The sequence below is a fragment of the Triturus cristatus genome, chromosome 12 (assembly GCF_964204655.1).
Source record: "Triturus cristatus chromosome 12, aTriCri1.1, whole genome shotgun sequence".
NCBI classification, from domain to species: domain Eukaryota; kingdom Metazoa; phylum Chordata; class Amphibia; order Caudata; family Salamandridae; genus Triturus; species Triturus cristatus.
Genome location: NC_140595.1, coordinates 232,387,955 through 232,410,690, shown reverse-complemented (window position 1 = coordinate 232,410,690; position 22,736 = coordinate 232,387,955). Strand labels below are relative to the sequence as shown.

Here is a 22,736-nt window from a genome sequence, read left to right as displayed (position 1 = left end):
GATTAACAACTCCTTGAAGATATTGGGCAGGGTTGTTTTTAATAAAATCAGAAATTGGGCAGAAGAAAAACAAATCTTAAATTGCTGTCAGCTGGGTTTTAGGAGTCACGTTGGAACTGTTGAACAGTGCTTAAATTTGAACCTAATATTGGGGAAATATACTGTAGCAAAAAAGGCACCTTTATATTTGGGTTTTATGGACTTAACTTCAACCTTCGATTTTGTTAATCGTTCACGTTTATGGGAGATTCTTTTAAATTATGGGTTGGACGATGCACTTGTGCACTTTTTGGCATATTTGCACAGAGACTTGAAAGCGCGGGTGAGGATCAATAATGAAGGAGAGGTCTCCAGGGATATTTTAATTGGCAGGGGGGTCAGACAAGGGTGTGTTCTGGCCCCCCTGCTTTTTATCCTTTATATTAATGAATTGAACAACTCCCCGATTGAACTGACTAGTGACGTACCTAAAATTAATGGCCAACTCTACCCCGCACTTCTATATGCAGACGATGCGGTCCTTATGGGCCGCACACCTAAAATATTACGCATTTTAATCTCAGGTTTTGTTTCTTTTATGGCAGAGCTGGGACTTTGTACTAATTTTAATAAATCTCTTATAATGTCATGTGGACCTAAAAAGTACTGCATAAAGAACATAAGGACTGGAGACGACCTTTTAAAAAGCACCAGCACTTTTCCCTACTTGGGTCTAGTCTTCTCAGACACGGGCTCATGGCAATCGCATGTAGCTAGAGGCAGAAATAAACTTGGTACGGTAATTAATTCTATAATTAGCCTGCGACAGCCCAGAAAGGCAGAAGTGGTGATCCCATTACTGCAGATCTATAGAACCCAGTGTCTGCCTACCGCCACCTATGGTGCCGAAGTGTGGGGGCACGTAGACTGCAGTGGCATACAAATGGAGGAAAACAGATTCTGTAGAAGGGTACTTGGGGCACAAATCTCATCACCCACCTTCATATGCCATAAAGAACTGAGCCTACACTATGTGGAGGATTTTATCAAATCTCGTCCTGCCTTATTTTGGTTAAAGTTATGGCGAAATCCTGCTGCAACTCTAACCCAACAAATCATTACAGATTGCCTTAGCTGTGATAGGGGTAAATACATACTTTGGCTTAGTGCTGTACACAAAAGCTTAGCCAGCATTCATTTAGAACATACTTTTTTTCTTCCCTCCGCTGCCGAAAACATAAATTTAAAAGCAGCGAGGGGCGCACTATATGATCTATATCGTGAAGACAGAGAAAAGACCGAGCTTCGTAAGCCATCAATTATAAGATATATTCCTATCCTGAGGACATCAGGTAACAACTATCTTAAGCCACAAGAGTATCTAAGGAAAAATATAGGGAGATGGAATAGGAGCTTACTCTTCCGTCTTAGGGATAATAGCGTAAAATATCTACTCTGCTTTCCGATTGGTTTTAACAAAAATTTGGAGGAGACTTTTTGCCCATGTGGTGATGGTTGCAAACAAACAATGCCACACTTTTTGTTCTCTTGCAAATTTTATGTAAGGTACACAAAACAATATTTAATCCCGTATTTTAAGGCAAACGAGATGTCTAATCATAATTCGGCGTATCAAGAAATATTGCAATTGGGTTGCGAGGACATGATCTACCGTGCAAGCTCCTTTCTACGAGCAGCGGTCAAATCTCGAGCCTCTATGAACGCCCCTTGAAACATGTTACTAATTTGTAATGTTTTTATCCGATTATGCTTATTTATGATGTGTCTATCTTGTACATAGTAGGATGTTATAAATTGCCTATTTGCACTATGATTAATGTTTACATTTTTTGCGACCCTTGCACAGCAATGCTGGCGGCACTTGTATGGTCTAAATAAGGCAAACCTATCGCACATTTGCACTTATCATCACAGCAACATACCGGGCCTATGATTCTCAATAAATTGTCTATTTTGCACAGTGTTTAAAGTTTACATTTTATGTTTTTGCACAGTAATGCTGCTGGTCTCTGTATGAATTATTGGTTAATCTACTCATTTTTAAATTGCATTTACAACTTGCATGTCGGCCCTATGATATTTAATTTTACAAGTTTATCGTCTGATCTTATTTTTAACTATTTTTTTATGTTTGAGAGATGATTGTATGCTACATGTGTATTAGCAGTGATGTTGTACTTTTATGGATATTTATTATATCCGAATAAAGATAATTGAATTGAATTGAATTGAGTCCCTTAGGCCTTCCAGGAGCTACATGGTCAGTAACGGGCAGTTATAATTCTCATCCAGTTGCAAGAAACCTGAATGTGTCAGAGCTATCAATCAATCAATCAGTCATTTGTAGAGCGCGCTACTCACCCGTGAGAGTCTCAAGGTGCTAAGGGGGTGGGTAGGAAGAGGGGTAAGCAGCTACTGGTCGAACAGCCAGGTCTTGAGAAGTCTCCTGAAGGTTAGCAGGTCCTGGGTCTGATGCAGGTGGGCGGGGAGGGTGTTCCATGTCTGGGCGGCGAGGTGGGAGAAAGATCTGCCGCCGGTGGTCATTCGGCGGATGCGTGGGATGGTGGCGAGGGCGAGGTCAGTGGAGCAGAGCTGGCTGTTCAGGGTGTAGAAGGACAGTCGTTCGTTGAGGTATGCTGGTCCGGCTTGTGGAGTGCTTTGTGAACGTGGGTGAGGAGTTTGAAGGTAATCCTCTTGTTGACCGGGAGCCAATGCAGGTCTCAAGTGGGTGGCGATGTGGCTGTGGCGAGAGAGTCCGAGGATGAGGCGTGCAGAGGCGTTTTGTATGCGTTGGAGTCTCTTCTGGAGTGTAGCTGTGGTTCCTGCGTAGAGGGCGTTGTCGTAGTCCAGTCTGCTGCTGACGAGTGCTTGGGTGACCATCCTTCTGGTTTCGGTGGGGATCCATCTGTAGATCTTGTGGAGCATGTGGAGGGTGTTGAAGCAGGAGGAGAAAACAGCGTTAACTTGCTGGGTCACAGAAAGCGTTGAGTCCAGAATGAACCCCAGGTTGCGTGCGTGGTTGGTGGGTGTCGGGGCAACTCCCAGCATGGCCGGCCACCAGGAGTCGTCCCATGCGGAAGGGGTAGAGCTGAGGATGAGGACCTCCGTCTTGTCCGAGTTCAGTTTCAGCCAGCTAGTCTTCATCCAGTCTGCGACGGCCTTCATTCACTCATGGAGGTTGGATTTGGCGGTGGCCGGGTCCTTGGTGCGGGAGAGGATCAGCTGGGTGTCGTCGGCGTACGAGACGATGTTGAGGAGTTGTGCTCGGACGATGTTGGCGAGCGGGGCCATGTAGATGTTGAAAAGGGTAGGGCTGAGGGATGATCCTTGGGGCACGCCGCAGATGATCTTGGTGGCTTCGGAACGGAATGGGGGGAGGCAAACCCTCTGGGTTCTGTCGGTGAGGAAGGAGGTGGTCCAGTCCAGTGCTTTGTCGCGTATTCCTGCGTCGTGTAGGCGTGTGCGTAGGGTGCTGTGGCAGATGGTGTCGAAGGCAGCCGAGAGGTCCAGGAAGATGAGGGACGCGGTTTCGCCGTTGTCCAGTAGGGTCCTGATGTCATCTGTGGCAGCGATGAGGGCGATTTCGGTGCTGTGATTGCTGCGGAATCTGGACTGGGACGGGTCCAGGATGTTGTTCTCCTCAAGGAAGTGGGTCAGTTGCCTGTTGACGATCTTTTCGGTGACCTTCGCCGCGAATGGAAGCAGGGAGATGGGCCGGAAGTTCTTGAGGTCCTTAGGGTCCGCTGTGGGTTTTTTGAGTAGGGTGTTGATCTCGGAGTGCTTCCAGCTTTCCGGGAAGGTGGCAGTCTCGAAGGAGCTGTTGATGATCTTCCGGAGTTGGGGTGCGATGATGCGGTTAGCTTTGTTGAAGATGTGGTGAGGGCAGGGATCGGATGGTGAGCTGGAATGGATGGTGTTCATGGTCTTGATGGTGTCGTCGTCATGGGTCCAGGAGAGCAGGCGGCTGGGGGTGGTGGGACTGCGGTGTCAGCGGTTGTGGGGAGGGTCTGGGCGTTGAAGCTGTCGTGGATGTCAGCAATCTTGCGGTGGAAAAAGGTGGCCAGGGAGTCGCATAGGTCTTGTGACGGCGGGATGTCATTGGAGCTGGAGTTGGGGTTGGAGAGTTCCTTCACGATGTTGAAGAGCTCTTTGCTGTTGTGTGCGTTGTTGTCAATGCATTCCTTGAAGGAAGTCCTTTTGGTGGCTCGAATGAGTTGGTGGTGCTTGCGGTTGGTGTTCTTTAGGGCAGCGTTGTTGTCCGGAGTCCGTTCATGGCGCCGCTTTTTCTCGAGTCTTCGGCAGGTCCGTTTGTATTCCTGGAGGTCGGTGGTGAACCAGCTGGTTTATCTGTCGGTGCGTCTGTTTGAGGGTTTTTTGATCGGGGTGAGGGTGTTAGCGCAGTCATCGATACATTGTCTGAGGTTGCAGGCGGCTGTGTCGGTGGTGTCCGTTGGTGGGTCTCGGGCGAGGGTGGTGATGAGCTGGTCTTCGGTGACCTCGTTCCAGCTGCGATAGGGGATTTGTTGCGGGTGGTGGTGCGAAGCGGGTTTCTTGAAGGTGAAGTGGACGCAGCGATGGTCGGTCCAGTGGAGTTCGGTGGTGTGGCTGAAGGAGACGTGGTTGCTGGCGGAGAGGATGGGGTCGAGAGTGTGTCCGGTGGAGTGGGTGGGGGTCGTGACGAGCTGTTTGAGCCAGAGGTTGGCAAAGTTATCGAGCAGAGCGACGCAGTTGCTGTCGTTGGCGTTCTCGAGGTGGAAATTCAGGTCTCCGAGGAGGATGTAGTCTGTGGAGGCAAGGGCATGTGTACTGACGATGTCAGCGATGGCGTCAATGAACTGTGGCCGGGGTCCGGCGGGTCTGTATACAAGTGTTCCTCTGAGGGTGGTGTTGTGGTCCGTGTGGATCTGGAAGTGCAGGTTTTCGGCGGTCTTGGAGGTGTGCTGTGCTGGTCGAGACTCTGAGGGGGTTTCTGTAGACAATGGCGATTCCTCCTCCTGGTCTGTTGGTTCGGTCCCTTCTGGTGATCTTGTAGCCATCAGGGATGGCTACGGCCATGTCGGGTGCCGAGGAGGGGTTCATCCAGGTCTCTGTTAGGAAGGCGATGTCTGGGGAGGCTGAATCGAGCAGGTCCCAGAGTTCGATGGCGTGCTTGTGGACGGAGCGGGTGTTGAGTAGTATGCATCTGAGGTGGTTGCGTTCAGCTTTGGCGGGCGGGGTGGGACATGCAGAAGTTCGGTGGCGGGTGAAGCAGCAGCTTTGGCAGGTGAAGGGTCCGTGGGTGAGCTTTGGGGTGGCCTGGAAGCAGTTGGATGATCGTCCGGCGTTGAGTTCGTGGAGTAAGTTGGCGTCGTAGCGGTGTCGTGGCTCTCGTGGGGGCCAGGGGGTGCAGTCCAGGCGTGGACGGGTTTGCCTTTGGCGCGCCCGCTGCACGCAGTCGCCATTAAGTAGGGGAGGGGGTCGGGACCAGAGGTAGGGAGGCGGGAGCGGGGACTGTGTCGGGGGAGGGGTCACGGGGCAGCAGCAGCGGGAAAACAGCGAGAGTTACGGGGGTGAAAACAGTAGGCACAATACAAGAGTACAGAATACAACAGCAAGCACAAGGACAGGCTAACTTACAGTAGGGGCAAAACCTGTAAGCAGGAGGCGAGGGTAAAGAACACACGGGGCGCTGCGGGCTAGAAGGATGCCACCAGCTGAGTCTCCTATTGGGACGGCAGCTGGCGCGAACCCTGCTTCAGAGAGTGCTCTGCACAGGACCTGAGCGGTGACGAGGCGAAGCTGCTGAGGAGAGTGTTCACCTGGACGGAGGTTTAGGTCTCACACGCGCTCCCCCGCAGCGGTCGCCATTAAGTAGGGGAGAGGGGCGGGGCCAGATGTTGGGAGGCGGAAGCAGGGACTGTGTCGGGGGGAGGGGCTGCGGGGCAGCAGCGGTGGGAAAACTGCGAGAGTAACGGGGGTGAAAATAGTAGGCACAATACAAAAGTACAGAATACAACAGCAAGCACAAGGACAGGCTAACTTACAGTGGGGGCAAAATCTGTAAGCAGGAGGCAAGGGTAAAGAACACACGGGGCGCTGCGAGCTAGAAGGATGCCACCAGCTGAGTCTGCTATTGGGACGGCAGCTGGTGCGAACCCTGCTACAGGGAGGGCTCTGCACAGGAGCGGAGCAGCAACGAGGCGAAGCTGCTGGGGAGAGTGTTCACCTGGACGGCTATGAAACCTAATATATTAATTAGTGACTGTATATACACCACTTCAACAATATGTAGAATAGACAATAGGGACTGCTAGTACCGGCTACCCAACAGGCACCTGCATGTAGTCAAGTAGTCTAAAGACTATTAATGTGATTTTGAGTAAAGTGCCCACCAAGCAAGATGAAACACCATTTTGGATTGCTTGAAAGACCAGCCAACTGAAAGCAGTCTATTCTTACATAAAGCCGATAAGCATAGAATGTGGACTTTGTGTGTTCCTCCTGCAGAGTACTGTACTACATGGGGAACTATATTTGCAATATATACACCATTATTCATGGCACATCTTCTTTGGAAGAGTTCCTGGAGATACTGAAACAAATAAAGAATCAGTACGGAGTTGATCTGTGGTTATGACGTTGATTGCTCACTTTGAAACCATGTCTTCAAAAGGTGTTTAGTAATGTTTGGGTTGGAGGTGGCTCTGTTGGCTGTCTGCCACCATGTGATTGCTGTTCCTATACATGCTCATGAATATAAGGGACCTACAATTATTTCAGAAGTATATATATTGGTGGGTTAAGTTACCTTAGGTCTTGGGGCCTCAAAACTGCTGCTTAAAACAAAAATAAAATCTGAGGGTTTGATGTAAGAGAATGGTCTGAAAACCAAGAATAGTAGAAAGCGAAACAGAAAACAAGAACAGGAGTAAGGGATGGGTGGAAACAACGTGAGAGAAAAAATTAAACAGCCAGATTAGTATCACTATACTGATGGCTGTTCTTTTCAGGACTCTGAAAAGGACAGAAAGGAGCGGACAAACTAAGTATCAAAGGAAATATGAGTATGTCAGACCAAAAAGCAAGAATTAACAATTACTTCATGTTGAGGAAAGCAATTCTGTTTGTAATTAGGTGTCTTTTTAGCTTTGCTTTTATTAGTGTTTTTTAAACTTTCATGTACATAACATGCATATGTATGCATATATGTATGCATTCATTTATATTTGTATTTCTATAGATATGCTGATTATATATATATATGTATGTATATATATATATATATTCTTTTCCTCCAAACGGGTTATTTGGAAACCGAGCCCGTTGTCAGTTGGTGCACGATGCCGGTAAACCAGAAAACCGGCAAAATCTTTGTAAATCCAATATTGCACGTAAAAGAGCACACTCAGAGTCACGGGTATTCCAAAACGGCAGTAGTTTATTCTTCGCTACGCGTTTCGACACGAAAAGTGTCTTGTTCACACGAATCTATGAACGTTTTGCATAGATTTAAATAAAGTTCATTGAAGTGATTTCACCCAAACACAATGATAACAGAAGTAGGACTATACCTTCAGATAGTCACATCAGATGTTATAGTGCGGCAGACATATTGGAAAGTGCAATTCAACGTTTTCAAAATATAATCTCTCTTCCATTTGTATTGCTTCTATTTTACATATTGCAAAATAGACACCGCAATTGCTTGTCAATCATGGGAACATAAAATCAATATGCATCTGATTACATGTTTCTGTTGTTAACATTTATAAACGATTTGCCTTAAATACTTGTTCAAATATGTCTCGCCATATTTTAAGGCTCAATAGCCATTTCAGTTATGGCAATCGTTATATTCAGCAATTTGTATAATTGATACTTGCATACATGAGTATTCGTAGTCCCCAGTGTTCCTAGAAGACACACGTTTCATGTGTAAGATTTTGCCGGTTTTCTGGTTTACCGGCATCGTGCACCAACTGACAACGGGCTAGGTTTCCAAATAACCTGTTTGGAGGAAAAGAATTACAAAGTGAGGAACCGTGAGCCGGCCACCACCTACTAATCGGTGCTATACAGAAGCAACAGGAACTGCCGTGATTCTCCAGTTTAGAGGTAAGCTAGGCCCCGGGACTGCAGCGAGGTGGGGGAACACCGCCGTTTTCCAAGGCGGGGGGTTCTCTCACTAGCGGTGGCACTTGGGGGGAGTACTTACATCTATGAAAAGGAGAGGAGGAGGGGGAACTACACAGTACATATGGTCGATATTAGGACACTTCAAAAAGAGGGACTGTTTTTGATCAAAAACTGTACAACAACTTGCAAACGCGTATTCCCTAAATATCTCCACGGCAACGCGAGAAATTTTACAGTGGCATCAGGAACCGCCCATAGTTGGCGGGGAGTCCGGGTATAACGAGGCAGTAGTTTAGGACGAACAAGACAAACAAACAAATTAAAGAGAAACAATACCAACTAATAACGAGGAGTACAGGTGACAGCCTCCCTGTACATTACCGTGTGATTTTAAAACAATAGGCCAATCACCGAGGGATCTAGAAGTTCCTTTAAGAGGCAACATTTCCAGAATATGGATGAGGAAAGAGACAGACGTGCCGCTGCACAATCTCTTTTTGCACGTGCGCCAGGCAAAGGGAAATCGATAGGAATATCTGATACTAACATCAAGAAAGACAATGAGTTGAATATGCTACTACGCAAATATGAAAAATTGAAAAAGCAAGAAAGTTCGAAGTGGTGGGAGGCAACGTCCCTTGAAGATTATGTAGAGAAAAAAATGATACCAAGAGGTCTAAGAATATATATTACGCCTTCACATGAATCCCCAAATCCACGAATGCTTGATGAATGGGCAAACAACTCTGCTGAAAGTTCTAAGAACATGATGATAATACTCATCAAATACGCCTGGGAAGATCGGGATAAAATCATTAAAGAAATAGCAGAGACTGAAGAAAATCTGAAAAAACACGCAGATCAAATATGCATTCAAAAATTCAAGGACGAACTTAAAGGAAGACTAACTAAGTACGAGGATGACATAAAACAAAGGAAACAGAGAAAATTACACAGAGACTGTGTCGACTATGAAACAGGACGAATCCTGACTTACAGCCATAAGTATGACCATTTATACAATCAAACTATGAAAACCAAAGAGCCAGTTACCACAGAAGTAAATGTGGAAATCCATCCAGATCTAACTGACTCGGATACTGATGTGTCAATACACACAGCAAGCTCTCTGTCTGATGTAGATGTCATAACACATCAAGCTACTTTTTTAGACGAGTTCAGGGTAATGAAGAGGAGCCGACAATCAGGGAAGACAACGGCAACGCCTACTCCACCGCTGAGGGGACGGGGAAGAGGCAGAGGAAGAGGAAGAGGCAGAGGCAGGGGCGCAGTAAGCAAAGACGCCTCTAGCGGAAACACAGAAAGAAGAATGGAGCCCATGGGAACAAGGAAAAGAGGCTCAAAATCGACGCTATAATGGATGCCCAAATGGTAAACAAAACCATAGTTAATCTCTCTGCACGTACTCTGTCCCAGTCTTTGTCTTGGGCTAACTTTTTGTCCAACGGAACTTTTTAATTATGCTAATACTCGTATTGACATTTTTAAATTTATCAGAAAGGTAAAATTAAAAAAATGGCATATATTGAATAACAGCTTAGGACAACAAAATATGGCCCAAATATACGATATTTCCACACAACCAGGACCGACGGTAGGAGATGCTGACACGTTGGATGCGATAATTGATTTAGGAGCACCCTACTCTGCGGACGCAGAGGATATAATAACAAACAAAGCAGCATGTACTCAATTTAAACCCCGTTCAGTATTCTATCCCAATTTACCCCACGATGCTATCGATACATTCCATGATGTTGTGACCAAAGATCTTATGAAACAAAAACACAAATGCAATAATCCCAAGGGTACACAAAATTTGTCTTACAAACAGTGCGAATTTATTTTGTCACTATCGAAGGACAAAAGTTTGGTCGTACGACCATCAGACAAAGGTGGGAATATTGTCCTTTGGGATAAGGAAATGTACATCAATGAAGCAAAAGAACAACTTAGTAACAATGATTATTATTGTATTTGTGACACTGCAGCATACAACGCCAGCATAGTTACAACATGGCAAAAATTATCAGAGTGGCAGGAATTTGGTATTATGTCGTGGCAAGAATACTGTTTCCTAAAACACAATTTCCCGAAATTACCCATTCTGTATCTTCTCCCTAAACTTCATAAACACCCCACTATTCCACCAGGGAGACCAATCGTGTCTTCTATGGGCAGTGTAAACGAAAATGTATCCAAATATGTGGATCAGTTTTTAAAGGAGCATGTCATGAACTTACCATCTTTTGTTAAAGACACTAAGGATTTCCTGAACAAATTAGACAGTCTCATATGGGACGAGAACTACCACCTGATTACCCTGGATGTGAACTCATTGTATACTATAATAGATCACGTCCAGGGGGTTGAAGCTTGCATGCATTTTCTAGGTTCAAGAGCTATCACATATCTTGAGCATACACGCATGCTGGCTGACATGATGATGATATGTTTGAAAAACAACATCTTCATGTTTGATGGGGTACTATACAGGCAGGTGCGAGGCACGGCAATGGGAACGTGCTTCGCACCTGGATTTGCAAACCTTTTCCTAGGAAAATGGGAGGAGGAAATTCGATCAAATCCATCCCTGACCAAATACTTTGAGTCAGTAGTTGTGTGGCTCAGGTATATTGACGACCTATTTATTGTATGGAGTGGCAATAAAGAAGAAGCTGTTAAGTTCATCAATGAACTAAACACTAACCCATACAACATTAAACTTACATCTAATATCAGCAAGAGGGAGGTAGAGTTCCTTGACACCCATATTGAAGTCATTGATGGGGGACTTGTAATGAGTCTTTATAGGAAAGATACAGCTGGGAACAGTTTGCTCCATGCCCTCAGTGGCCATCCAGAACCTCTTAAATGGAGTATTCCATATGGAGAGCTACTGAGGGCAAGGAGAAATTGTAGCACAGATGATAAATTCTTGGAAGAAAAAAACAACATGCTTGAAAGGTTTCGCCAGAGAGGATATCCTGAATGGGTCCTCAATAATGCAGTGAAAAAAATTGACAGTGTGAGTAGAACAAAAGCACTAGAACAAAGAGCAAACGACCAGGAAGATGTAGATAGCAACATCAGACTTGTAACTACATATAACAACAGATCAAAAAAAGTAAGTAAAATGCTCACAGAGAATTGGAAGATTCTCCAGACTGATGCCTTCATAGGGAAAGAAATAGGAAAAAGACCCCTGATTACCTATAAGAGAGGCAGAAGTCTTAAGGATATATTGGTAAGAGGGGATATCACTGAACCAAAAAGCCATAATTTTCATGATCTTAAAGGGTTCTTCCCCTGTGGGCATTGCAGAGCCTGCAAATTCAGTCACTCTGTAAAAGAATTTAATATTCCAGGAAGAAATAGAAAATGGAGAATCAACCAATTTCTAACATGTAGTAGCAACTGTATTGTATATGTACTTGAATGTCCCTGCAAACGTAGATACGTGGGGAGTACTATTTGCATGGTAAAGAAAAGAGTGATGGAACATCTGCGAGCAATTACCAATGTAAATGTACAATACCCAATTGCAAGGCATTTTTGGGAATTTCATCAATCCAATAATTCCTTGCTACGGTACTTTGCTATTGAACAAATAGTCTTGAATCCAAGAGGCGGCAATAGAGACCTCAGATTAAGACAACGGGAATCTAAATGGATACTCGAGTTGGAAACCAGATTCCCGGGAGGGCACAACCTCGACGAGGAACTAGCCTCACATCTTCATATAGAATAAACAACTAGAGACAATATCAAAAATAGTGACTGTATTTCTGTGAAATCTAATGAATATGTTGTTTCGTTTTGGATACTTTGTCCTTTTCTCTTTGAGAAACTAATGGCTGTATATCTCTTATTTGTGTTTTTTTTCAGGAGGAAAGGAAGGGGCCCACTTTGTGTCTGACTGTCTCACGGGTTCCCTAACCTTTTCTTCCCCGGGCTCGGGACTACACTATAACACAGATAAGAAAATTTTACAATGAAATGTCTATCTATTTCAAAAATATAATTTGTTTTTTTGTTTTCAATTTTGCACATTTGATTGTATCACAGGTGAAGTTAGGACATCAACCTACAAAATGACTTTAGTCTAGAAAGATGTTGCAAACAATATCAACCAGTGCCAAATCAATGTAATGTGGAAACATATAGTCTCTTTCGGGCACTAGACCGATACAAATGTATGAACAAATAGACCCCTTATCTATACCGTTTAGCCACTAGAGCACTTACACATGAAACGTGTGTCTTCTAGGAACACTGGGGACTACGAATACTCATGTATGCAAGTATCAATTATACAAATTGCTGAATATAACGATTGCCATAACTGAAATGGCTATTGAGCCTTAAAATATGGCGAGACATATTTGAACAAGTATTTAAGGCAAATCGTTTAAATGTTAACAACAGAAACATGTAATCAGATGCATATTGATTTTATGTTCCCATGATTGACAAGCAATTGCGGTGTCTATTTTGCAATATGTAAAATAGAAGCAATACAAATGGAAGAGAGATTATATTTTGAAAACGTTGAATTGCACTTTCCAATATGTCTGCCGCACTATAACATCTGATGTGACTATCTGAAGGTATAGTCCTACTTCTGTTATCATTGTGTTTGGGTGAAATCACTTCAATGAACTTTATTTAAATCTATGCAAAACGTTCGTAGATTCGTGTGAGCAAGACACTTTTCGTGTCGAAACGCGTAGCGAAGAATAAACTACTGCCGTTTTGGAATACCCGTGACTCTGAGTGTGCTCTTTTACGTGCAATATTGGATTTACATATATATATATATATATATATATATATACATACATATATATATATAAATGCATATGCATATATATGCATATATATATGTGCATATGTGTGCGTGTAGAGAGAGGTAGAGGTGTAGAGGTAGAGAGGTAGAGAGTAGAGGATGAGTAATAGAGAGTAGAGAGTGAGTAGTAGAGAGTAGTAGAGAGAGTAGCAGAGTGAGTAGTAGAGAGTGAGTAGTAGAGAGTGGTAGAGAGTAGTAGAGAGTGAGTGGTAGAGGGTGGGTAGTAGAGAGTGAGTAGAGAGTGAGTAGTAGAGTGTAGTAGAGAGAGAGTAGTAGAGTGAGTAGTAGAGAGTAGTAGAGAGTGAGTAGTAGAGAGTGACTAGCAGAGAGAGAGTAGTAGAGAGTGAGTAGTAGAGAGTGAGTAGTAGAGAGTGAGTAGTAGAGAGTGAGTAGTAGAGAGAGTAGCAGAGAGTGAGTAGTAGAGAGTAGTAGAGAGTGAGTAGTAGAGAGTGGGTAGTAGAGAGCGGGTAGTAGAGAGCGGGTAGTAGAGAGTAGTAGAGTAGTAGAGAGTGAGTAGTAGAGGGTAGTGGAGTAGTGGAGAGTGAGTAGTAGAGAGTAGTACAGAGTGAGTAGTAGAGTGAGTAGTAGGGAGTAGTAGAGAGAGAGAGTAGCAGAGAGTGAGTAGTAGAGAGTGAGTAGTAGAGAGTGAGTAGTAGAGAGTGAGTAGTAGGGAGTAGTAGAGTAGGAGAGAGTGAGGACTAGAGAATGAGTAGTAGAGGGTAGTGGAGAGTGAGTAGTAGAGAGTAGTAGAGAGTGAGTTGTAGAGTGAGTAGTAGGGGTTAGTAGAGAGTGAGTAGTAGAGATAGAGTAGCAGAGAGAGAGTAGTAGAGAGAGAGTAGTAGAGAGAGAGTAGTAGGGAGTAGTAGAGTAGTAGAGAGTGAGTAGTAGAGAGTGAGTAGTAGAGGGTAGTGGAGTGTGAGTAGTGGAGAGTGAGTAGTAGAGTGTGTAGAAGAGAGTGAGTACTAGAGTGAGTAGTAGAGAGTGGTAGAGACTGAGTAGTGGAGAGTGAGTAGTAGAGAGTACTAGAGAGCAAGTAGTAGAGAGTGAGTAGTAGAGAGTAGTAGAGAGAGAGTAGTGGAGAGTGAGTAGTAGAGAGTAGTAGAGTGAGTAGTAGAGAGTGAGTAGTAGAGAGTGAGTGGTAGAGAGTAGTAGAGAGTAGTATAGTGAGTAGTAGAGAGTGAGTAGTAGAGAGTAGTAGAGAGCGAGTAGTAGAGAGTGAGTAGTGGAGAGTGAGTAGTAGAAGAGAGTGAGTAGTAGAGAGTGAGTAGTAGAGAGTAGTAGAGTGAGTAGTAGAGTGAGTAGTAGAGAGTGAGTGGTAGAGAGTAGTAGAGTGAGTAGTAGAGAGTAGTAGAGAGTCAGTAGTTTAATTTAAAAGGAACACAATGAGGGGGCTCATTTTGCCATAGAAATTATGATTAGTGCTGAAAAAAGATAAATTAGGGCACATTTTGATTGAATTCTCAAATCATCTTCTATTTCATTAAAAAAATTTGGACATGCACTTTCAAAACCAGAAGCAGACTTCCCTAGTGAGCAGTAGCTTTACTACAGTGATCTAATAAGCAACTAGAGTGCTAACATTCTGAATTTATGGCAAATGTGTGACACATCTGAATGCCTTCTTGATGGAATCAAAGTAAAAAACTGAAAGTATTTCCTACTGAGGAGACTGTAGTAAATGAGGAAATTAGGAAACTTCATAACAAATAAGTCTCCCAAGATGGCCACCAGAGACAAAAGAGCAGAACTGTAGCACAAATATCACCCAGATGTAGCCCAAGTATAGCCCAATGACAGAATGTCCCAGAGTGTTCTAAAGAACAACTAGAACGCCCACAGTCTTACTTATGACAAAAGTATGGCACACCTGAAGCCATCTTGATTGGAATAAAGTGGTAACACTTAAAACATTTAATTTGCAAAGGAACAAAATGAGGGGGTTCATTTTGCCATAGAAATTATGATTAATGCTGCAGAAAGAAAAATTAGGGCACATTTTGACTTCTCAAATCCTCTTCTATTTCATTAAAAAATTCTAACATGCAGACTGAAACATGCACTTTGAATACCAGCAGCAGACTTTTCTGGTGAGCAGTAGCTTTACTAGAGTGATCTAATGAGCAACGAGAGTGCTACCATTCAGAATTTATGGCAAATGTGTGATACATCTGAATGCCATCTTGATGGAACCAAAGTAAACAAGCATTGAAAATGCAATAGGTCTCGCCCTCGTTTAAGTTAAAGCAATTCTGTTTGTAATTAGGTGGCTTTTTAGCTCTGCTTGTATTAGTGTTTTTCAAACTTTCATGTACATAACATGCATATGTATGCATATATGTATATGTATATGTATGCATGCATTTATATTTGTATTTATATAGATATGCAGATATATATATATATTCACTGAAAAAACCATAGGTTTCAGGGGTGTTATAGTTAGCTGGACATTTCACTCGTACAAAACCATAGAAATTCCTCTGTTATAGTTAGTTCTACTAACTATAACCCGCGCACCCGCAATCCACTGCTGATGATTTCACATATTACATCACTCAGGACATGGTCAGTGACATCACTGATGACATCTCAAATGACATCACTGATGACATCATCCAGTGAATGTGGTTTGGTTCGTTATTTAAATATGTATTATATATATAGCAATCTGCATTGAAGAATGAGTGGATATATAAATATAAATATCTTGATGGAGGATTTAGTAGCAGTGTGATTGACTGTTTACTTGACTTGTTTATAGTGTCTCACTAAATATATTGGATAGTGACTAAACTGTGTGAATATCTGTATTACTTTGTCAGTTGTTGTGTAAAGTGCTGCACCAGTTGGTTACTAGCTACATGAAAGTCTATATTAGTTATTGATTAGTTAATTGAGTATTTGTATGGGAGAGTGAATGTGTGTGTGGTTCGGTGGGGGGGTGTGACTGCCCAAAGGTGTGTGAATATTTGATTCAGTAGGTATATGAGGTAAGACTACATGTTATAACAGTTGTTTGGGTGAGTGAATATCTTTATGGTTGTGGTGATGAGCAAATATATCTCTGAATGGTACATGTCCAACAAACTAGAAATATAAAAAGCAGTGTATGTGACAGTTGTTGTATATAAATAAGTATACATAAGACTCAGTGATTGTATGAGTGACTGTATGGATAACTGTATACTTGTAATAGTGATTTTATAACACGCTAAGTACGAGTTAGTTACTGAATAAATGAAGATGTGTTTGTATAAGTGTGTAGCTGAGTAAATGGAAGTATGATCCATTGTTTGCATAAGTGAGTAGGATGACTGCATAAGTGAATAGTTTGTGTGCTGGTGTGTAATGTCAATATAGGTGTATAAGTATTTTTGATAGTGTTCTATTCATCATTCACAGCATATATGACTGAATCTATAGGTAAGTGATTAGATGTGTTTGCAGATCTAGGAATCGCTGAGCGGGTTTTTAGAAACTTGTACTGGTGTGTAAATGGATTCAAATATGGTGCTCTGTATTTTACAGTGAGTGTTGAAAGGTTATATTAGTGTATGGTGAGGTTTATCTGATAGTCACATGGATAATGTCATCAGTGATGTCATTTGAGAGGTCATCAGTGATGTCATCAGTGATGTCATTGACCATGTCCTGAATGATGTAATATGTGACATCATCAGCAGTGGATTGCGGGTGCGCGAGTTATAGTTAGTAGAACTAACTATAACGGAGGCATTTCTATAGTGTTGTACGAGTGAAATGTCCAGCTAACTATAACACCACTGAAACCTATGTTTTTTTCAGTGAATTTCTAAGGTTTTTTAAATGCTAATTCCTAACTATAACATACCTGAAACCTATGATTTTTTCGGGGAATATATATATATATATAAATAAACAAATAGGCAAAACCTAATGGATTTACCAGTGCTTGTTTCATTCTCTGTTCTCCAGCCTTTTTTGGAGGATTTCCAATTATCATACTGCTAATGGACAGCAGTATCATCATCATTTCTCCTTTTCTGACAAGTATATCAGCAACATGGAGTGCGTGTATCCAGATGAACAAAGCTGGAGAGAGATTCTAGCATGTACTTAGGACATGCTTGGCTATCTGAACTCAGAGAGCACAAGATGCTCACATTTCACAAAATGTATGCTACACAATTAGAAACTGTGATTTGGTGCATAAACTGTCCAACTGAAATCTCTTTGGACTTACATGTGGAACAGCCCCCAGTGGCTTATCTTGATATGGAAGCAGTTATTCAACCTCTGACTGAGTACCAAAAACAAGCCGAACAATGCAGCTGTCCCGTCTTAAGGATGCTAGCTATGACAGAGCAGGGACAGAGGAGGGATTCCAGACCATATAGAGTGCTGCTGCCAGACTCATCCTGGACCTCCCCAAATGAAGCCACATCCCCGTCCACTTCATAAACCTCGACATGCTACCCATCTAGAAGAGATGCCAGTTCAAGATCCTACGCATGCCTACAAAGCTCTACACGGTCAAGGACCGACCTACATCAACCACTGACTCAACTTCCATTAACCTGCTAGACACCTCTATGCTCCTCCTCGCTAGCCTGTGTGTACACCCCCAACATTCATCGCAGGAGCAGCGGAGGGCGCTCCTTCTCCTACATTGCTGCCAAAACCTGGAACGACCTGCCCCTTCACCTTCGAACAGCTCACTCCCTGGCGGACTTCAGAAAGAGACTGAAGACCTGGCTTTTCAACAGACTCTACAGCCTCAATGCTGTTTGACTGTTTGATTGATATCACCGTTGGCACTTTTCGATGCTGCTCTTTATGAGTGGCTTGACTTGCTGTTGTCTTTCAAGTCAATTGAGGAGGGGCCACAACTACTACTGAATGCCCAGGACAAGCAACCAATTGCTGGTCCCTCAAATACATTGACTAATGACTATGAACAAGCTCTGTATGGTTTTCATAAGAATCATACGTATGCTAACAGTGAACCCGATGATGTTGACATGTCCTCTGATGAGTTGTGAACTCAACAAGAAAGTAGACCAACTGCAAGAATTCAGTAAATATACCACAAAATCCCTGAATGAACATCATTCTTTGTATGACTCTTTTTAAGTTTGCAGTTTCTTTTTAGAAACTTTTTTAAAGTTTCACACAATAACAAGATACAGGTGTACATACCGATACCATCAATAAGAATCATGTAGTCATACATCATACTGGTTACAGTTCTAGAGATTGGTCCATCCACAATTTCCCCCATTGCAAAAACAATAGCCAGGTATAAAGGACATTTAAACCTCCTCCCCTTCAGATCCTGCTGGTTACTACCTACTGATGTACTTTGGGAACCTGTATGTAGGCCGTTGGGCAGTAGGTCATGGCAGAGCTCCCTCCAAAACCTTAAATCATCCTGTAATTTCTCATTGCTGCGACACCTCTTAATGTGCACCTCCTCAGCTAGTGTCCATTCACGCACATCTCGTATCCATGCCGTGATCTCGGGTGCCTGCGCCCCCATCCACACAATTGCAATTCTGCACCTTGCTAGCACCAATAGTAGTTGCTGGAGTCTATATGCCATCTTACTTTGCTTTTTAGGTTTTCATATCAACCCCAATAGGCAATGGGTGGGTGCCAATTGCACATGTCTATTCACACTGCCTCTAATCCTCTCCACTACCTCCGTCCAGAAGCTACTGACCTCAGGGCATTCCCAAGCCAAGTGCAAGAAATTACCCCTTCCTTGTGGCACCTAGGGTACGAGTTGGACATATGGGGGGCCATGCGATGTATTCTCTTCGGGGCCATGTATGTACGATGCTGCGTTTTTTATTTTTATCGTTTATTTTTAATCGGGCTCATTACTAGTATGTTCTGTTATAATAGATAGTCAACAAACTATACAGTGTGTCTCTTCCTAAGAAATTCTAGACTGCAAGTTGCGCTCCCTTCCATGCTCTCTTAATATAGCGCATAGAAGTAGACGTTAGGTTCTAGATTACATTATAATGACATTTTAACAATGTTAGAAATGTTCAAATTATTCTATTATTTATAACATGCCTTCTCGTTCTTTTTATGATATTCTGTGTAGATGTTTTAGATTTACTGAGGAACAAACTATTTCTGTAGGAATAAACATTTTTAACTTAAAAGTGTCCTTACTTCTTATTACAATGTGTGTGATGCGGCAATCCCTTTACAGGCTTGTTAGTTATTCAAAAGCAATACTTCTATGTCAATTACACATTGACTAGTGCTTTTCAGGGCTACAATAATCTGTCTTTCACATTAATCGCTGGTGTATTGAACCAAATTCACCCGTAGTTGGAAAAGCACACCTTTTAGAGTTACGCCAAAGTCGTAACTTACGCAACACTCAAATCCTGCCATGGTCCAGTCTAACATGAGCATTGACTACAATTGGTGCCTTGTGCTTTTAGGCATTATTTCCACATGAATCTTTTAAAAAATCATATCTATGGGTCCCCTCACTGGATTTCTGCAGTTTTGTTGCCAATTTGTTCATTTTTATTTCTTAGTATGTTGACTTTATTATTGTTTTGATACTGCACAAATACTTTATACATTTCCATAAATTAAGCCAGTCTGCTCTGTTCCATCAATAATATGAGGCTGGGGTTGGGTTCAGGTTTCCTTAGGGGCTTTAACGGTTCACCCAGGTGAGAGTTGTGATGGGAAGTTGCCCATCCCACATAATAATCCAATTTTTTAAAGCACTCAATGCTTAACTGATAAATGTGATACTGGCATAATGGCAGGTTGACACAAACAGCCCTGTCAGGCCTGAGTAGGACAACCTGGCAGGCATGCACACAGCGTGAAACCCTTGTCCCCTGTAATATTTGAGCAACATTTGAATGACATTTTATTTTCTGGCATGTTTATTTTAATCCATATCAAGTGGATCCAAAACACGATGAACGGGCATTTTTCCCAATGTGGTAGTGTCACTATGGCCCACATTCTGGAAGGCAACATGGAACGCAGCATAGCAGGCAAAAATGCTGTGCTGCGTTGCGTGACGGTGAGACAGCAGGAGAGCGCCATATCCACAGAGATATGGTCCTACCCTCTCCTCTCCCTAGTGCAAGTGAAGATTTCAACTGCCATGTGCCAGCACACACCCTCGCGCCATAGTGCTAGAGTGCATTCCTGAGTCTACCATAGTTTTTTTTTTTACAGGGAGGGTACCCTTCCTGTACAAAATACTATGGCTAGACAAGTGAAAAACATTTTCTTTCTTTGTATGTGTGCTGTACAGTGCAGCAGACAGGCAGTCAGAAAAGAAAGGAGAAATGAAAACACTTCTCTTTTTAACATCTTCTTTTCAGTGACGTTAATTTTTAGTGCTAAACCCTGTCTAATAATTTTAATAGACAAGGTTTAGCATCAAAAGGCATGGATGGTTGCATAGAACGCCCATGTACCATCCATATAACGCCCCATTGACACAAAGTAATGCAAAGCAGTGTTTTGTGGTCTTTTGTGTCACTTTTGGGGACTTCCCAGCGCAAAACAAGTTTTGCACTAGAAAGTGAATCATGAAAAACATATTTTCTACTGGTTACTTTTGAGACGCTAAACCAGCGCAAAATGTTTGAGAATCGCCCCCATAGTATCAGTCAGAGTTTCACTGATGAGATACATATGTGCCTACTGTTAATAATTTTTTTTCTGTTTTCAGAGTTTTATGATGTGCAAATAGTGTATGCAATAGTGGGGCTGTTTGGTTTGCCCGCTACCCTCGCTTACTGTTGAATAAGTCTAGTTACGTTAATCAGTTTCAGAGAGGTATGGGTAAGGGGCAGTGAGTGGGGAGGTATTCTGAGTCACAGAAGTAAGATACTCGTGTCAAGTGTAAAACTGCATTTTTGTGTGTGGCTGGTTGCATTTATGCGCAGCGTCTGTAAACCTGCCCATTCATCTATAATGTATAGTGTCACTCTCTAGGATATGAATAAGCCACAAGTGGCTCCAATCAAGGTTGGCTATCACCGTCGTATCTTGGTGTTGAAGGAAAAGTGCTCACCTCCCAAATACATGTACATCGTAAATCCATAAACACGCCTGGTGGTATCCAAATGGACCCCTCCCCGTGCCACAACTCACCTCTTTAATCAGCTGGGCCATTTATCCCCTGTTAGTGATTATACGTTCGGATTAGTGCCTGAGATGGAGCTGACCAGCAGGTCAGTATCAGGGACCGGACACCAGACAAACAGCTTTGTCCCTGTGGCTTAAAACAATTAGAGGATAGAGTAACGCCATGTCTGATGCACTGCACATGCCCAGAACAAGGGACGCAGCGATCAACACATGCTTCACGCTAGCACCCATGAATCTGCTGTATGCGTGTAAGTAAACCCGTGTAGTGTCTGATCATGAATCCATTTTTGCTCAATACGTTTACGAACTTTCTGGGTTGGCACGAGGCTCTCGTTTGACTATGAAAGAAAACACGTCTGCCTGGTGAGACTAGTACATTATTATGGTTTGCTTTTGCTGTCACAGTGCGCATGCCTCGCAAAGCAGTGTACCCAGTGAGCGCTTGCTTAGTTGCTGCCTCGCGGGAGCCGGAGGCAGGCTATCAGTTACTGGAGTTAACTGATAAAATACGTCTGCTCGATAACTGATCTAATGCTTTTTCTCCACACTTCCACAATGAAACATTCTTACCTAGTCTTATTTAAAATTCCTAAAATTAAGAGTGCCATATAAACAAACAGACCACCTCTCGAACCCGAGCTTCCTATTATTCCGAAAAAAAAGTATAGAGGAGGTCATAGTGCATCTAAATAACAGATATGCCAACATTTTAGTGCAGGAAAGTAGGAGATGTTAAAATAGAAAACGGAAGAATATAATTAACCCATTGACTTCTATTGCAGAAAGTGCAGTTTCAGGCGGGAGACAGCTAAAAGAAAGCATTTTTTTGGTTGAAGAATCGGGTCTTATGTCCCACTCATCCCTAATTACTCCAGGCAGACCAAACACTAATAAAAACGAAATTGGAACCTTATTCAATGATGACACTGATTTACATAAGCCCACGCAGGGCGACCTTTATTTTATTTATTTGTATTTATTTATTGTTGCCGTCTGATAGCGCGAACTAGACCCAAAGGTAATTAAACGCTTTGCATGAGCATATGCTATATAACCCAAGGCCTTTAACTTGTGCGAGCTGGACCTTTAAGCACTGATTCTGGAGGGTGCTGGTGCTGGAGCGGGTTTTATTTTAAAAATGTTGTCTACCCTCTCCATTTTGCATGTTTCTATTAATAAGAATAATTAACTAATCGTAATTGTATTAATTGGATTGCTATGGCATTTAACCAACCTTACTAATAAGAATACACATGGGAATTGCTTTCGCATGGCCTAACTGATACTTAAACTAAATTGTATATGCATACTGATCATAGATAATTAGAATTTTGCATGAATATATGTTGCTTCCGTGATGTATTCGTGATTTGTGCTTTATTAATGTGAATATAACCCGCATTAAGTGTTGCTTCTGCTAGATAAATACACACACATATGGGTATTAGTAAGGGGATAACATTTTATTAGTCATTTCCATGTATTAATTACGTTTTTGTGTTTCTTTGCTTAAGTTGACCATTTGGTGGCCAAAAAATGGCTGACATTCCCTATCAGACAAATTGACTCCATTTGTGAACGTCTCTGGGTGAAGTGCGCATGCGTCACCATCAGCAGCAGC

General features: G+C 42.7%; 1 protein-coding gene across 2 annotated transcripts in view; it reads right to left on the bottom strand.

The window, feature by feature from the left end:
- Nucleotides 1–21,298, bottom strand: part of LOC146775773 (uncharacterized) — a 409,198-nt gene extending 387,900 nt beyond the window's left edge. The window contains exon 1 of one of the 2 annotated variants that reach the window (XM_085636851.1): nt 21,119–21,298. In XM_085636851.1, the coding sequence (XP_085492977.1) occupies nt 21,119–21,139 (21 nt within the window). In that variant the 5' untranslated portion in view covers nt 21,140–21,298. The remainder of the gene's footprint in view (nt 1–21,118) is intronic. The other variant, XM_085636852.1, reaches the window with a different exon arrangement.
- Between the last annotated feature and the right edge of the window lie 1,438 nt (nt 21,299–22,736).